At 45.8% G+C, this 18,981-nt stretch overlaps 1 protein-coding gene across 1 annotated transcript; it reads right to left on the reverse strand.

The window, feature by feature from the left end:
* Positions 1–8,878: 8,878 nt before the first annotated feature.
* Positions 8,879–18,975, reverse strand: LOC149342384 (membrane metallo-endopeptidase-like 1). The gene is made up of 2 exons (XM_089544662.1): positions 18,837–18,975; positions 8,879–11,772 (listed from the first exon to the last, which is right to left on the reverse strand). The coding sequence occupies exons 1-2, from the start codon at positions 18,973–18,975 to the stop codon at positions 9,206–9,208; spliced, it is 2,706 nt and encodes a 901-aa protein (XP_089400788.1). The 3' UTR covers positions 8,879–9,205.
* Between the last annotated feature and the right edge of the window lie 6 nt (positions 18,976–18,981).

The following is an 18,981-nucleotide window of genomic DNA, read 5'->3' on the forward strand; positions in this document are numbered from 1 at the left end:
AGGTAATCCCTTCTACTGCAGCCACCACGTCACGTCATCGCCGCAGCCGAACATCCCGCGTGTAACGACCGGCTACAATTCTCTAATTGCAACCAGTTGCCTAACAGTGATAGTTAAAAAGTTAATCAGAAATCAGTTAACCAGCTTACTACTTAAGACGATTCACCGGTTTCCCGGTGTCCGCCAACATTGGTAATACTATGGCGCATATTTTTACCTAAAAAATTATATTTTTGAAAATTACTTAGTCTTCCCTGAAACGTCTCGTATTGGCTCTCGGATTCCTCGTGGAACATTCTTATTGACTCTTCATCCCGTAGGGTGAGGTACAGCAGTATTGACATTCGGCAGATGGCGCTTTGCATTATTGTGTAAACGTTTCGACGCTCAACAAAAGACATGCCTCCTACCATTCACTATCATCAGTAGCAGACAATGCGCCAAAATAATGTGCTGCGTTTATTGCGCGAAAGGGAAAAATAGACTTTTTAGAGCCAAAGTATGGGACGCGTTCATTATGCGAGCGCGTTCATTACGCGAGTAAATACGGTATATACAGTTCTCCAATTTTCTGTGTGTTGCACTGCCCAAGTTTCGGCTCTGACCGCCTCGCTTATTTCTAGCAATCAGCGAGGCCGCAAAAGAAACACCTGAGCCCCTTTTCGTTGACTTCTTTTTTACAGGCGTTGATTCACCTGTCTCGATTGGCGCTTTTAAGCAGTGACGGGTGAACAAGTTGCCGCGCTCCTTACCTAACTGAATGATGAGTAATATCTAAAAACGCGGCATTAATACGGAGAAATTCAGTGGATCAATGTTTACCTTTGTCGCGCAAAATAAGCCCCTCCTGCACCCATAAACCTTTTCAGCCTTTAGGACACCAAATTTTAGCTTAAAATCTTCACTCGGCTTCACAGTGCAACCTGGCATAAGACAACGGTGGGTTCACACTCCGAAGACAAGGAAGACAAAAACTTACCAAAAATGGCTGCCCGTCGTTCAACGTGCCCCACACTGCCAACAAGGGATACGCTTTGCGATCCGAAACGGCGACTCCATGGCTGCTTCATTTCATTACCGAGCTTCTCTGACAGGCGTACTGCCACCCAAGAGGCAAACGCCGCTGCCGAGAGAGAACGTGAGCTAGCCGAAGCTGCCTATTCGGATCCGGTACTGGACAAGCCAACGGAAGATGTGTCGCACTCAGAAGAACAGTTGCGAAGAACGCCTCCAGTGCCTGCGCCAAGAACGAGGCTGGCGTCGGCCAAGCCGTGTCAACACCTCGAAGAGAGTACTGACGTCGAATGGACGACCGATGAAGAATTCACAGCCGAACTAGGAAGCCCTAGCAGTTGCATGAGTGTCGTGCCTATGCCTGACATCAACGTGGCTACACACAGCACACGACCTACGGCGAAGCCAAGGACGCTAAAACCGAAGCAGCAGGGACGACCCGATGTACCATCTCCGGGCGAGCTCTTTCCAATGGGTGTCATCGGCGAGTCTAAGCAGCCTGTGCCGCCTGCGCCATCGCCTGCGGTTGATGCATGGCATACTCCAAGCTCGTGGTCCTATCTCGTTGAGAAATCCTGTCAGCAACAATATGGAACGTGGATTTTCAAGAACGAAGTGAGCATCTCGGGCATTTTTCAGTACGAACGCCATAATACGACGCATGTAGCGGATGACATCAGTCCTCCAGCAAGTGAGCACGTCGGACCCCCTCCAGCGCGTCGATCTCCCTGTTACATGGCCCCTAATGAGAAGCCGCAAGGGGGATCGCCGATTAGATGCGGCGCACAGATGACGAAAAGGATAAACCAGCACACGTTCCTTGTTCTGTCACTGGTCGGCGTCTTGATGCTTTGCGTCTGGACTTTCTACTCGCTTGGTGACATCACTTTCCACCACAGTGCTCCATCCCTGCAGGCAGTCCGCGTTGGTTCGGGAGATCCCCCCACCGTCGTCCCAGAAGACGTTGCGGCTCCCAACATCTCCCGCAAGAACCGCTTCAGAAGCGTGATTCGGGCCCGCATGCGACAATTGGCTCGTGACTACGGAGCTGAGCAGGAACTAGGAACTGCGCAGCGTAACGACACACTCGGCGAGTAGCTTGTGGTGTGACAGACTGTTTCAAATGAGCTATGTAAACGAGTAGTAGTGAGGAAGCGCATTTAACGCTTTTTTTCGTACAAAATCTCGTTGTGGTGATGATCAGCTCCAGCAATGCCTTGTTTGGACGATGACTGGACGGTCATGCGGGTTTGTGCTTTGAAATAAGCCGGACGAAGCTGTCAATTGCCTGAGACAAGCTTTACGAGTGGCTGCGTTCCTTTAAAACAAACGTTAGAAGGCAGCTGGTTTCATACCAAATAAAAAAAATTGCGAGACATTACCGCTTGAACATACTTCGTATTTATTCATCGAGTGATATTGTTTTCGGCAATGTCTGTGAACTGGGCGCGCCACATGTGTTAGTATGGGGGAAAGGGGGGGGGGGTGCTATGTACAGTTAGGGTACTATAGTGAGCTGCACCATTCATTATTGAGCACCTTCGTACTCTCATTCCACAGTCCTTTCATTACAACCAGAAGTATTTGGAGTGCTTCATAGTGGGCTGGGCAATATTCGTGTTTCAGGCCTCGACTACACGAATACAATTGTCCCTTTGAATCCAGTTGTACTCATATGAGGACAAAGTGCTATTTCTTTTTTTTTTTGAAGCCTTATATCCATGAAAGCCACAGACCTACAAAGTTAAATCGCTACAAAAAGGCTCCCTTATCGATATGGGCTCACGTTTGACACCTCTGAGCTTTTCTTCACGATTAAAAACGGACGGCGCACTACACAAACCGAGGGTGCCATGGAATCTGCATGTTCTGACGTTAATTATTCCCTAAGCACTCAGTGTGCGTGCTGATAATTTTGTCTACGTTCTCAACTTTACTAAAGAGAATAATTCGACTAAAATAATTTTATCCTTGCTATAGTAATAAATATAGTGTACCATTATTTATACGACCTCATACGAAGACGTCAGGACATGGTAGTTAGCGTGTCGCGCTAGTGAGGCTAGAAAAGGGTTGCTCAAAAAACTGCTCTATCATTTTTATTTAAAGCAGTGGGATAGCACCATAGGCCATTTTCTCTATGGGAAAACACCCTGGTGTAAGTTCGGAGAAGTAGAAGGTGTCAAGATAATAAAGAAGTAGCAGTAAAGAAGAAGTTTCGCTGGTAGAAGAAGAAGAAGAAGAAGAAGAAGAAGAAGAAGAAGAAGAAGAGGAGGAAGAGGAAGAGGAAGAAGAAGAAGAAGAAGAAGAAGAAGAAGAAGAAGAAGAAGAAGAAGAAGAAGAAGAAGAAGAAGAAGAAGAAGAAGAAGAAGAAGAAGAAGAAGAAGAAGAAGAAGAAGAAGAAGAAGAAGAAGAAGAAGAAGCAGTATATATCAAGCCAGCCTGAGGACATCATCATTAGTAGAGGAACAAAAAGTAAATAATAAGGGCTAGCTTTCTCGCATCCAACGCAAGTGTAGATGATGCAATGGCAACTATTAGCAATATTTGGCAACAGAGAAGTACTATTTCCTTTCCTGCACCCATCGAAAAAGACAGCTTTTTGGGCGGTCAACGGTAGAGGCTGTTTGGTACAACCGAATCGGTTTGGTTTATGGGGTTTAACGTCCCAAAACGGCTGAGGCTATGAGGGACGACGTAGTGAAGGGCTCCGGAAATTTCGTCCTCCTGGGGTTCTTTAACGTTCACCGAATCGCACAGTACACAGGCCTCTAGAATTTCGCCTCCATAGAAATTCGACCACCGCAGCCGGGATCTTTTTTCTTCCCTTCTTTTCGTCCCTTAATCAAGCACCATACACCACAGACGCAGCACGCATATCATATCGAACCAGCCATCCACTTCAAGTTGCGCGCCCACGTGCCCGTGCCACCACCTTCACTGCTTCATTTTTTTACCGAACCGCCAAAGACTAACGGCCCTCCCCACGACATCGCTTCTGCTACCTGCCCATCTTCGTTTTTGCAACTTGTATCTAACCATTTTTTCAATAACTGTTTACCATGATCCTTAATGTTTGTATAAAAACCCACCCCTTATGTAATGCCCCTACGGGGGACTTTTAAGGTAAAACTGAACTGAACTGAACCCGCGTCTTTCGGGTCAGCAGTCGAGTGCCATAACCACTGAGCCACCGCGGCGGCTAATCGGCCGCTGGGTATTTGCAGTCACGAAGTAGAAACTGTGCAAGCTGGAAGGTTGTACCGGGCACTCAGGATCAACTGGAAGAAAGAATGTACAGATATGGGGGCTTGGAGGAACTGAAGAAAAGAAACCTGCTTAAAGGCTTCTCTTGCACGCTAATTGCTGCCCTCAGTTTCAGTTTTGCTCAAGTATAAAGGCGTCATTTTCGTCACATCAGAATATTAGTGTGCAAAGAGCCGTGAGTAGAACATCACTGGACCCTGGCGTCCTCACACAAATACACGTTTACATTATTGAATACCCGGCGTGAGCGCAATATCTTTGTACTTTTTCGGTGACATCGCTGGTAAAGTAGCCAAGCAAGACAACGAAAAAATCCAGGATTGCACAAAAATATTGAGGACTGAAAGGGTTGAGCAAAAAAGCTGCCGAAAATTTGTTGTAGTTGTTTTCACCTTGTTTACTGGAAGTACGCCGTGTTATAAATAAAACTGAGCGCTGTATAAATTGTTTTATGAAGCAAGTATCATGAAATACACAATTAGTGAAATTCATCAAAATGAAATGCAATCAATTTAGATTTATTCAGCGCATTCAAACGCAGCTTACCTAAATTCGAGTGCTACACCCTTACACTTTCGCAGTGATTACTATACAGCACTTCTATTCATCGATGAGGTCGCCGTCCCTTTACAAAACATAGAAGAAATAAGTGACGCACCGAAGGTCGATGACACCATAAAAAGCGTAGCTGTCTTGATTTTTTTTTGTTCAAATAAAAATAAACCTAAGATTTTTCGAAACGCTTGCCTCCTCGCAGAACACAGCTCGTGAATGTAGGACTTGGGCCTGCAACAACTACTGCCCGCAATAGGCTGATTTCCCGAGACTTTAGCTTAGTTTTGTAGGTTATAAACTGTCAATGCCAAGCGAGTGTCGAGGAGAAGCCTGGGGAACAAGTATTTGGTTCCGAACCCCCAGCGTGGGTAAGTGCCATCCATTTGTTATTAGGCCAACAAATCGGATAAAGCATTTCCCCCACCGCTCCCGTGCCCAGCACAATTTATCGTGCGGTTTTGTTTTTGTTTATTTTTGTTCATCGCGATGCACGCTGTTACCCTTCGCGTGTTTTGCAGGGGAATCATTTGAATATCGGGATATCGACGCAAACACCTGCGTAAAAAAGTTATTCATCACACGTTCTTTCTTCTAGCGCTTTTTCGCACCATACAGCACAAAGTGTTTGCATCATGTATACAGAAAAAAACCGCCCGTTAAACAAGCTCGGTACTGCGAATTCCCCCGCGACGCCTCCGCGCTGCTTTGTCATTATATGCGCGCTTTACATCGCACAGAGTATTGACTTAGGTGCTTATGCTTACATTGGTGTTGTGTGGGTTCTAGCAGATTTGTTTTCATTTGTACATTTTTGTCAGCATTATACACTCTCGTTTGGAAGTAGGAAATCTCAACGAGGAAAAAGAAACGATCGTTTCTTCTGGAAAAGCTGCATCGTAGCAGTTTATTATTCTTGTTGAGGAATCAGTTTACTGCGGTAAATTCAAGCCGTTTAATTTGATAAGTGGTTTACGGATACAGAATCCAACGTTTACAAAAAATATATAAAAAGTGAGCAGATGCCATGGTAATTAGTGCGCGAAAAGTCCTTCTGGTGAACATGCAGTATAGTACAATTAGAAAAAAAAAACGCTACTAAAGTCTGTTTTATACGCAAGCTTTAAAGCACCGAATAAATTGCGACACTTATACTTACTGGTTAGGATGACAGGATATTCTAGTTGCACGAACGGTGGCAAGCCGGGAGCTTATATTCGAACCCTGTAATTAAATTTAAGACGGCGTGTTCCAATGTCCACCTCTGCACTTATTCCTTTATCTCCTATTTCAAGAATACTGAAACCGACTTGACCAATTTTACGAAACCCCCTAGAAAGCCTTTGATCAGTAGCAAACGACCAAACGGGGAGACACTGATCAGCTCTTGGGACAGTAATGAAGGACCTCGATTGACGGATGAGAGACAGAAAGTGAGTGGAAGTCCTTTATTGTACGGCACACGTCCGGGTTGTGGAAATTACAGACGAAGGCGAAGTGGCAGTTACTGGGCTTGGCACTATAGAAGAAGTGCCACGCTAGGCGCACGGCCAGGGCTGGTGGTGACACCGTCCAGCTCTCCCAATTTAAAGAACATGGAAGGAATGGCGTGTCGGACGAGAAAGCCGAGTGATCGTAAGCGGCGGTGACATGCAAGTACCTTATATGTGCGTTTCGTGGGAGGACGACCACCACAAACCTGACGACGCGAGATGACAGGTTGGAAAACAGCGTGGTGAGCTGTTAGATCGCATGGCAGTGGTAGTAAAGGTTAAATAAAATTATAAAAGTATAATAAAAGGAAGCCTCCGTTCGCTAGCCAACCTTTCGACAAGAGAACTTTTCATCTTGAAGATATAAATGGGATATGAATGCTTAATAACAGAGACATAAATGATTCTTCATCATTAGCTTCATGGTAAGCTTAACTACAATCTATACTGCAGGACAAACGTCTCTTCATATCCCACCAACTAACCCTGTATAGTGTGCCATCTGCGGGCTCCTTAACTCCGTAAAATCCATAGTTCTCAATGGTCTCCCGCTAGGCTTGCCTCCTCTTATAATTCACCTCGTTACCCTAAGGAACCACATAAATGAGACCAAGAATAATGTTCAAAGAATGTTCAAAACCATACTGTCAAAATGCGGCTGGAATAGACATCATATGCGAATACATGTAAATATATGCAATGTATGCGAAGGCACATACCGATAAATGCCGCCCTTCGACGAGTCACCGATGCGTCGAAGCTCCAAATCCGCCATGTGTGGTAAAGCGCATTTGTGGCACTTTATTAACTACAGTGGTGGCCTAGTGATCGAGCATTCGCCTCGCACGCCGGAGGCGCTGGATTCGATCTCCAGTGCCACAAGGTACCCGCTGTTTTTTTTTTAGTTTTTTTCCAGTGGGTATAAACATTCTCCCGGCGTCGTGCTCGACTTTACTGAAGCGAGAATCTTGGGGAAAGGATATCCGACCAATCTATTCGATATATGCGAATCCTGCTGTCTTATGCGTTGGACGTCTCCACATATGCAAATGTATGTCATCATATAAATATATGAAAGAAATCTAATGCGTAGCTTGTACAGCCTTTAGCCTGAGTTCGATGCGTTGAAGGTTTCTTCTTTTTTTTTTTGTCCCCTTGCCAGCCTTTAGAGATGAGGCAGGGTTATAAGGAACTCGAAACGGCTGCCGCCCTAAGCTCTTGTTCAAAATTTATCTGCAATCAAAGCTTCCTATACACGGCACATTTAGCCTGGTTCCCTCCTTCAGTCACCGATCTCGCAGTGTTTGATTAGTTTATTTTTATCAACAAATCTGAATTTCTTTTATTTATTTACTTCTTGTAATTATTTTGTTTTGTTTTCATTATTCGTTTAAATTTTTTTCTCATTTTATTTCATCTTTTAACGCTTTGAGCACCTGTCAGTCGCCGCCTGTCTCTCGGTCAATCCCTCACAGTGGGTACGAGCGATTATCTTGAGGACAACAATAATAATATAAGGAACAATAGCAAGTCGGGAAACGCTGGACTAAAATCGCTTTAGATTGAGGCTAATGCCGAAAATATCCATGCATGGCATGCCATACGTAACAATACATTTTTTTTTTTGGCTCATTTTCACAGGTTAAAGGCAGCGTTAGAAGACTGGACGTAGTTGCCTGCCGTTCAGCCCATTCCATGTCTTTCGTGCTGCGCTTAAAGAAATGTACTTCCTACTGGCACCATGTTAACATCGAACAGCGCAATAGAAACATACTGAAAGACAAAAATGATTGCGCAGAAGGAATATAAACGCGCTTCGTTTTTACTTCAAATGAACAGCTTGAGCTTTCCAAATTCCCTCATCCCCCCCCCCCCCCCCCCAAAAAAAAAAAAAATTCATTTTGCTGCTCAAACTTCTACTGACCACTTGTCACGTTTCGTTAATGTTTATAGTACGCCGATAAATATGGCACATTCGCGCAGGTGAAGCCTTTCTTTCCTCCGGTACACGGTGTGTTCGCTGTACCACCACCACCTAGAAGACAACTAAAACGAACGCCCATGCGTCACGATTATGTCCAATCGAACCCAACGGCCGCACCCTGTACGTACTCCACGGCATGCGGCCTTTCGTAATACATCAGAGGGTGAACCCGAAGCGGCGCAACCTCGCCTGAACTGCCTGCATGCACGCAACGTGATGTGAACGCAACAGGGGCAAGTGCAACGCCCTCCGTTACGCCACCCGCGACTCATGGTCGCTCTGAAGTGCGCTCGGAAAAGAAACAGAAGGTGAAACTTTTATAACCGTGACACTGTTCCAGCAAATCGATCACCACGGACGCAACATCACGGACGTAATGAGTGTACAAAAGGAGGGCAAACAGCGAGAGGGGGGGGGGGGGGGGGGGGGGGCAAACAATGTTAGGCAAGATGTGTCGCAAGGTCAGTTCGTGTACGGTCCGATGTCAGCTCAGCCACACAGTTACGTCCACATGATGGTACCGCAAAGCGACAGCCCCACTGAAACCACAAATCGGCAAGGCCTCGTGGACAGTGCTACAAGCTGTGACCACATTTAATGCTGACGAAAGTAGGCATATGAGCTGGCACAGAAAAATAAAAAATCTCACGAGAAAGCTAATGAACTCTATAAAAGTAAACCACATGGCTTCAGTCATTAAATTTCGCATTCTTCTACATTCCCACAAACCAATGTAATATATGGTGAAGACACATTGGTGCAATTTTTGGCTTATTCAGTCTCAGGCAGCACAGGGACAAGATTTTTGCGAAGATAAATAATTAAAAAATGAAAGCGCGCCCGCGAGTAAAGGTAGATGGTCAAAGAGAACTGTCCCCGACGAATCCTTTGCTCTTCACGAAGACAGAATACACTTATTCATCGGGTTCATAAACGACCCTCGTTTGCAACCGAAGGCCTCCGCGAACTCGGGCGCGTTGCGAAGAGGCCCGTTAACGCGGTACCAGGCCGGGCTGCGTGGTCCCTGGGCTGCCGTCTCACGCAGGAAGCGCCAGTGGCTTTTCTCGCAGAAGTTGGAGGCGTAGAACACGAAAAACAACTGGCTCGCGTTCCAACGTTCCAGCAACGCGAGCCGGTAGTCAGCCGACACGCGATTGGCGTACAGCATGAACGCGTCCAGGGTGGGCCGCAGCGACAGGACGTCCCACAGGTCAGACCACGAGGTCCGCGACGCATTCAGCGGCGCGTCTTTCTCGGGCCAAGACAGCGAGCCGTACTGCTGTTCCAGGCAGAGTCTCAAGTTTTGCATACTCTGCGCTAGGCTGTGGCTGCGCCACTCTGCCCCCGTGTTGGCCGAGAACTCGAAGTTGAAGACCCAGTGGTAGATGGCGCGAAACACTGCCTGGTATATCCTGGGTGCTGCTCGCGCCATTTGAAGAGGGCGCAGCGCGGGGTCATCCTTGACGAACAAGTCGAAGACCGGTAGCGGGATCTCCACTTTCTCGAAAGGCGGCTCCATGTGGCCCTCGGCAGTCAGGAAGCCACCCGTCCAGCCCGGATAGGGAGTGCGCGAACTCATACGCGTCAGGAGCCGTTTCTCGAGCGATTTGCGGATCCAGGTGTAGAAGAATTGCGCCGTCGAGGTGCGCGCGTTGCTCAAGTAGATGCCGTCCAGATACGCGATCCGTGAGCTCACGTTCTGCAAGGCACGAGGGGACAGCGCCTCCCACGAGATGCTGTTCAGCCGGTCCAGAAGATGCGCCTTCAGCTCGCTGTTGAACCGCGTCAGACGCACCAGCACGTGCTCGATGAGCACGAGTCGCAACGTGGACACCATGTCTTCGAGAAAGTCGTCGCTGCCGCCGCGACCGGGTAAACGCGCTCGGGAGATGTTGCGAGCCGCGTGCAGAGGCAAGTTCGGCTCGAATCGGTTCAGCAGGCATAGGCAGTAATGCGCCTGCGGCAGTGCCTGCGCAAAGTGCGGGTGCCGGGCGCAGCTGACCGAGGCCACTTGGTTGCGGTACTTGACGCCACCCAGCAACGGCGACAAAGCCATCGTTATGCGAAACAGCAAGTATCCCAGCAGATCTCGAGGCGAGCGCAATAGCTCGTTGTCGCGAGTCAACCGCAGTATGTGCTCGGGAGAGCCGAGCTTGATGTAGGTACGGGCAGTGATCGGCCGCAGCCCTTTGCCAAACACGCTCTGCAAGAAGCTGGCCCACTCGAAATTTCTCAGTGTGGGCAGGTCACGCACCTTCACCGTGCTGCCATTCGAAAGCAAGGCAGCGTCAAGATGGGGTCGCAGCAGAAGCCGATTGAGCCGCTTCTCGAAGCGCAGCACGTCGGTGTCCGTCTGATTCTGGAAAAAGGACAGCAGAGGTTCGAAACCGGTGCGAACCAGCTCGTACTCGTCCTTCTCGAGTGGAGCGCGTAGCAGCACCGTCGACGGCTCATCCAGGCCAACGAAGCGCTTGCTATCGCCCGACGTGCCCTTGACGACCGACGGCTTGAACAGTGCGTCCACGCCCAGCTGCCGGAAGGCAATGCCGTACTTACGCGACACCTCAGCCGCCGAAGGCTGCCTGCGCGACTGAGAAGACGGTGCGCGTACCATCCAGGGCCGTAGGTGCGTCGCGTCCAGGAACATGGCGAGCAGGTTGTCGAACAGTAGCGGCTCGGGGTCCATGCAGTGGTCCAGTAAGAAGCGTAACTGCGGAAACCCACGAGTCGCGTTGTCGCGCAGCCCGGCAGCCAGGAAGTCAGCGTAGCCCTCCACCATAATGGTGTCGACAGACAATCGCTCAGCGCCCGGGGCCGGATGCTGCGATAGTGCCCAGTTGCCGCAGACGTACGAGTAGAAGTCGTCGCAAGGGTCTCGGTTCGAGTCGATCTGGTGCAGCAGAAGCCGCGCCTGCTCCACGCACTCCGTCGAGTCGCAAATCTTGGTTTCATGCGAAGCTGCGTTCATCAGGCGCTTACTGGACGACGCGTCCGAGGGGGGCGCTTCTACGTCGGGCGGCGGCAGGGCGGCAACGTCGCCGAGGCCCACAGGCGGAGGTTGGCCGAAGGTGCTGCGGACGTCGATGTTTGGCACGAGCAGCGTGGTCGTGACGAAGGCGGTGACGACGACGGAGATAAGCAGGAGGCCCGTCGTGGCGACCGTGAGCATCCAGAGGAGCGCGGCCCAGACACTCCGGCGCGGCTGAACGTTGTTTTGCTCTGGTGGCGGACTGGACGTGTACTCCGAGCCGGACTCTGCGACCGACTCCGTGGCGGATTCGATAGCGGGCTCCGCGATGGTCTGGAGTTGTTGCGGTTGTTGACGGGGCAGAGCGTTGCAGATGCCGTCGGCCATGGCGGGGGTAGTGGAACTAAACGGCGCGACCACGAGCAGCGCGAGCCCTCTAAATGAGCGAGCTCCTGGTAATTGAGGCTTGGTCTTCCTCCTCTTTGTTCTTCTGCCTGATGCCGAACAGAAAAAAAAAAAGAAAGCTTTTGAGTGTCACTAAGGAATGAGAGAATGTGTGGCTTGACAGCGTGACATACTAGGAGCATTCGCGCATTTCAATTCATAAAAAGTCCGACTGAAAAGTATTTTCCGCCTACACCGTACAGCGATATTTAAAAACCTAGCTTTGCGCTGTGCGCTGGCGTATTTTACCACCTGGACCCTGTCAAAGGCCAATACAACTCCTACAGTCAGTAGTTTCCTGCGATCTTAGCTGCTCAGTTTGTGCAGTTATAACGTTTAGTCTCCATGGGTGGCGTGCTGAATTGACTGCCTTTTCTGAATTTACTTCCACCACATTTTCCGTTTCTTACCATACTCTACTTAAAACTTTAAACTCCTCAACTCGAACCAGTGATGATGCACTAATTCAAATGCAGTGGCCACTCCAGAGACTGACTGCCACATCAGCTCCACAGGCAATGAAGGATTTGCCAGAGAGAGATAATTGCACAGTTCATGCAATGAGACAGTAGAGACATCACAGCATACATAATTTATTATGAGTAAAAAACTTTTCACACATGCAATCTGATGTTTTGTCACAATGAGACATGCCAAAATACGCTGCAGCAAAATAGCTCTGTATCTCTTATAAATGCAACTAATGCGTCAGCACTATTTCATAGAATTTGACCGCGCTAAACGCACAAGTTGCTTAAGGCAGACACTCTGCAAACCTGCAATGAAAATATGTAAATTCAACAGCATTGAAGCGAATCACGGAAAAGGGATGCACGATCAATATGAGTGAATTAAATTAATCCCACACATGGAATTATGACCCAAGCAAACATTCGAGTTAGGATGCAAATATTAGAAAACAACTCAACAGAAAATCAGTGTACACTTTAAAATAATGCATAGAGATCAATCATCATACATAGCCACTTTCACATTTTGCTCTCGCCAAAGTGAGGCCTTCATGACTCGAAGCAACTCCACAATGCAATATCGCAGCTACCAAGAGTCAATGAAGGATTAAAATCAGGGCACTAGGGTGCACCATAGTTATCTCATAATATCTAAAACTCTCGAAACACGTGTTCAATGCATTGCAAATATATATGCAAAAAGAATTTTGTTGAACAAGCACATCATCATCATCATCAGCCAGACTACACCCACTGTATGGCAAAGGCCTCGACCATGACTCTCCAAATAACTGTCCTTTGCCACCTGCAGCCACCGTATCCCCGCAAACTTCATAATCTCATCCGCCCACCTAACTTTCTGCCGCCCACTGCTACGCTTGGAATCCATTCCGTTACCCTTAAGGACCAGCGGTTATCTTGCCTTTGCATTACATGCCCTGCCGAAGCCCGTTTCTTCCTCTTGATTTCAACTAGGATGTCATTAATCCACATTTTTTCCCTCACCCACTCTGCCCACTTGGGGTATCAACATTACACCTATCATTTTTCTTTCCATAGCTCGCTGCATTGTAATTAACTTAAGCTGAACCCATTTTGTTAGCCTAGTGCAGGCGCACACACATAAAGAACTATGAAACCAAAGATACTCTCTTTTGAAAAGCCTGTTTGCCTTCTACTTAGTGCTTCACTAGAATCAAGACTTTGGCATCCAGCCAACAATTTCTATTACCTAAAGCGGCCTGAAAAGATTGTGCCTAACTTCACTGCTGCCTTAAAGGTTGTCAAATGTGTTAACTTACTAGCATCAGAGCATTCCTGTGCACCTTGAAAAGGCAGCACACTCCTGCAATGTCCCCCTTCCAGCAGCTCTGCCACTTTGAATCCTCTCTTGCACTAGCTAGACTCGAACCATGAGCTACCCCACTTGTAGAATGCACTGCCATGCTTCCAGCCTTGTGCCCCTCCTGTACCCTTAGCGGTGACCCCATGCAACATCAATGCAATCTGTCCTCCCTGCCAGTCATTGCTATTTTTTAACTCTCAAGAAAATTGCTCCAAGTGCCCACCATCAAACCACTTTTCAGCCACTTTTGAGTCCATGGAGAACTAAACAATGGAAGCTATGAAAGCAGCCACGTTTAAGAGATTTTTCTCAAAGCTGCCATTATTTTGCCCTTGAGGCTTTCCCTCTCACCACTGCCAGCATGCTAGAAGGGACAACAATAGGCCCCATACACCATGTGCAGTACTCCAAACACATGGCCTATATTTCACGCCACCATGTTATATCTTTACAGCTTGCTTTTTGCATCACCTTTAGAGACATGCTCTTCTCTTTTGTTCTGCAGGGCAACCAGACTGTGGGGGCATTTTAAAGGGCAACTGCATCACTTTTTGAGAATTTCGCAATATTCAAGGATTCAAATCTATATAGGCTGTAGGTGAAGCATGCCAAGTGTTTTTGCACTAGCATTTAATATAGTGACGTATTCGATGACTAAATTTTGCGCTTCTCCTTAAAGCACTGGAGGAGTGCGGGGAAGTTCAGCATGATGTCACAGAAGGTATGATTTCAAATTACAGCTGCTGTCAGCCACACATTGCAGTGCCTCATTGGATGCTGCCAAACTACACTCGGCGGGCTTTGCCTTCTGTGGCGTTGGTTTTTTTTTCTTCAAAGCAGGCATTTATGCGTTGGGCTTCGACTTCGATGGCGTCATCATGTGCCCCCAACTTGGTGTTGTGGGCTGCGAAGAAGCTTGAAGGCCGTCGGCGATTACGTCACCATTTCAAATGCTAGCCCAAAAGGACTTTGCATGCTTTACCTGAAAGTTTCACACATTCAACCATGAGGGGTGCAAAAGAAAGTAAAAGCTGCTCTGTGACACAAGAAGCCATGAAAAGATGGCAGGAAACAGTAACGCAGGAATGGGTTGAAATGCGTGTCAGGCACCCCCTTAACAACATGAGTGTTTAGACAAAATGACCACCAGCGCAGAGTAGCGTGCAACATGATGATCCTTTAGACAAACCACTTGCCTTTCTCTCAAGTAAGCCTCACCCTCTGCAGACAAAATGACAAGACAATACACAAAGAGACACAAACCAGCATTTTGCTTTGTGTCTTGCTGTCACCCTGTACTAATGTTCTTCACAATGAAAGCTACGTTCAGTTCTTTGCAAATTGCTCAATGCAAAGGTAATGTAGATGATAGAAGGTTTGACGAAAAAAGAAAACATGTAGATGATACAATGCTATGTCACACGCTTCAAAGTAAAGCCCTCCATCAAATGCCCAGTCACCCAACAATATGGAATTCCGGAGTCAAAGACCTAAAGTTGTGCACACACATAAACCGCACACAGAGTTTGCAATGAAATAGCATTGCGAACTACGCAGTTAACTTTCCTTTACGACATTTCAGATTCAAGAAACAAGAGACATTCTCCATTTGCCACAATAAAATGCAAACCAAGTGCCTGCTAATTATAATACAATGCACACAGTGCACAATTCATCATTACAAAGAATTTAAAATAAAAGCCTACCTTTTCATGCAAAGAAAGTAACAAGAAAAATCCACAAGTTTCTCTTCTGATTTTGGTACAGCCTTGTGGCTGACAAGAAAAGATAGTTATGACCTACACGTGTACCAATAAGTTATAAGAAGCATCAGCAGTGGCAGGCAAAAAGAGATCAAAACACTTGAAAAATGTTTGTTACACTATGTAACACTTGAAGCAAAACTGCAGGAGTGCAGATATCGCACACAGAGCAACAAAACAGGGTGAAGAAAAGGTGCATAACACACAATGTCAATTACTGCCTCAAGGGATTGTCTGGCCATTTGTAACACATTCTCTCTTTTCACATGTTTCACATGGCTATGCTACTGGCATAATCTGAAATCCAAATGAGTTAGAGTATGTATTTAAGTTCACAATGTGACATCAATGGGAAGCCTGTGGTGAATCACATACTAGAGGTGCATCTTTACCCACAAAACAGAAATCATGTCAGTTGCTCATTAGGGTGAGTGTACAAAATCTGGATAAACTCTGTTTCATATAAAAAATCAGCACTTCGATTTACCCTGGTAGAACATTAAGAGCAGATTGTTCCTATTACAGACACTAAGTGGCAACAAGAGTTCTTCAGATTTAACTCTGTTGCTTCAATATAAGACTTCATGCTGGCTACAGCTATGTTCAGTGATCTGCAGTGTGATGTAAACACACTTTTTTACATATTTTCTTGACCAATAACCCTAGTGCACTATCCCAAGAAACATCTTCATAACTACAGCAATCTCTAAAATTTTTCCTTTGCAGGTACACTGTCATATAACAACTGATAAGACCCCAACCTCCTTTTTACTGCATTGTTGGTAAGAACAGTCAGTGCTCTTGACAGTATTTGAATCCAAGGGGCCATGAAACAATTTTCTTCAGATGGTGGCAGTTTTTTTACTTTGAAGGCTTTTTTAAGCATGCTGGAAGCAACAGGGGCAGTATTAATATAAGATGTGCAGTGCAGAGCACAGAAGTTTTACGTTTAGTCATGTATTCTTGTACTGCATCTCTATCACCTTCATTTTTTGTGATTTACAGGACAATGCACTCTCTATATTACTTTTGTGCAAGAAGAACCAGCCAATGCTGGCATTTTATATTCTACGGTGAAAACAGGCTACAGTGACATGAAAGCGGCACGAAGAATGGTGGCTGACTGAAAACAATGGACAGAATAAAGCAGCACAAAGGGCATAACACCGAAGGAAAGATGCAGAATGCAGGGTAAAATAGCAGAAAAAGCCTTTTACAACGAGAAAGGAAATACACAGAAAGGAGAATCAAGGGGCAAGAGTGAAAAAAAAAAAAAGAAAGGGCAGAATGTGTACACGTGAAGTCCAGTAAAATATGATTATTAACTACTATAGAGATGATGATCTGTTACCTCTTTACATGATTAAATTTTTATACTGAAAAAGATTTTCTATTGAACACGAGTGCGCAACCTGCCCGTTTTTTTCTTCTTATACTCTTCCCCTTTACTCTCCTTCCTATGACTTTTCCTTCTCAGAATAAAATCCTTCAGTTGTTTTGTTTGTTTGTTTTTTGTATTTTCATCGATGTTCCATCCTCTCCGCTGTTCTAATCACACCAAATGGCCCCCCAAAAAAATTTTATTCAGATTAAAAGGAATGCAGAAATAGGTGACGAATGGTTCTGCAGGACCTCCCATGACTGGACCTAGCACCGGTTCAAAACGAAGTTTACATTCTATGTAGTAGTGCTGCCATAATTTGGGTGTATTAAGGGACATGCTTTCAAATTACTATTTTTTTACAATACAAGCTGGGCAGATAATGCCCTAAGCAGCAAGAGGCAAGCTTCTATACTTTAAACCAGAATGGAAAAGTAATCTATAGTTACTAAACTGATGTGGATCGAGAGCATTGCACTTAAAAACCAACTTGAAATCCAATGACCGATTGCAGCCAAACTTCAATTTATGCAACCAAGTTTCTGCAGATCACTTACAAATTGGAAAATTTTACTACTTTTAAATTTAATTTCAACAATTTTAAGAGCCCTGCGATCAATACCAATAACCATATGTTAACTGTGTCTGCTACAAATTTTCTTCATGTAATTTCACAATTCTTGGAAGTTATAATAAAACTCTGAGCCTATATCAACATTTCTGCTTTCTGTACCAACTATATTTTTCACTTTCAAGTCCTTCCCTTAAATGCGAGAAATTTTGAAATTTTAACAAAACTGAGGTATCAGTTACTTAGCGAGGGCTCTCCTGCCTTTTTAAGCATCTCAACTGTAAAGCAAACATGGAACTGAAGCTAAGGCTTCTTCTAAAGAAAGGAAGCTCTCAAATTAAAAGGCAAGAGGCAAGGGTTGTGCACTGCAAGGAAAAGCCATAAAAATAGGAAAACTAAAGCCTCCTTTTCCTTATTTTGAAAACCAAGACAGTGCTTCAACAGGGATGTAGCAGAGAATTGTAAAATAAGGGACCTTTAATGTCAAAGTGGTCTTGTAAGACCTGTCACAAAGTTCATTGCAATTACATGCTATTTACAAAGCAGTTCACTATTTTAGTGCAAAAAAAAAATAAAGCAGGCTAAGGCCGATGTAATGATTCACAAAAATAAATCCACTGCAGGAAGCCTGAAACCAGAACTTGGTCCAAACGTCACCACAGGAGTGTTATACATGCACAGGTACACATAATGTCCCCCCTCCACCCCAAGTTCAGCTTCTGATGGGATGATGGGAGACCAATTAGAAATGTCAAGAAAGTACAGCAGCAGCTTTTGTAGTCAATTCATAGTCATAACAGCAATAACAACACAACAGAAAGCCTACATTACATTCTATGCATCAATTCATTCACTGCTGATCAGGAACAGCATATTTGCCAGCTAGTAAACATGCTCACAAGTCACAAAACAAGCTTTTTCCACTCCGAAAACTAAAGTAATGATGTAAATGAAAGAATCAAGAGCAAGGCAATAAATAAGGTGGTGACAGACAGACCAAAATTTAAACAAGAACACAAATGCATTATAAAACACAGGGTCCCTTGTAAAAAAAAAAAAAAAAGACAGTGGCATGCCGAATGCCACTAGTGGTTTTTTTTTTTTTTCAACACTCAGAAATTTAATTTCAAACGATGATCACACAGCACCAGCACAGGAACTGAACCACAAGAAAAAAAAAATAATTCAAAGGAGCTGCAATCACCAATAACAATTAAGTATTGACAACTGCAAAAACGCTGCAGAATGCCCACTGTGGTGTCTGTCCATTGATGCTGTTTCTGCAGCATAATGTCCCCCTCCTCCTTTTTTTGCTTTAATTACTTTGTGATCACATACTCCTTCCAAACAAGTAGTAGCACACAGACACCGAGGTCCGCAAAGCCAGTGACTGCATTGATTGCAGCAAAAATGGGCTTTGCACCACTACTATAACATGTTTTCAAAAGTGGACCCGGAAGCTTTGCTTCGGATGTTCAATGCCTTCAGCCAGCAGCAAAGGAGCCAGAGCTGGATGCATGCAGAAGTTGAGTCCCGCTGTTCCAGCGCGCAGATGCATGGAGATTGGGACGAATTAATGCTCACCACGTGGAGAGATGATACACCTTTGTTGTCGCACACGTGGCTGCAGAGATGAAGATGATGATGATGATGCTTGTGGTGGCAGCTGCTGTGGTGGGTCAAGCCCGCACGACACCCAAAGCAGCACAGTGAGACAACACATCCCGTC

The sequence above is a fragment of the Amblyomma mixtum genome, chromosome 5 (assembly GCF_055824585.1).
Source record: "Amblyomma mixtum isolate Tamu chromosome 5, ASM5582458v1, whole genome shotgun sequence".
Lineage (NCBI taxonomy): Eukaryota > Metazoa > Arthropoda > Arachnida > Ixodida > Ixodidae > Amblyomma > Amblyomma mixtum.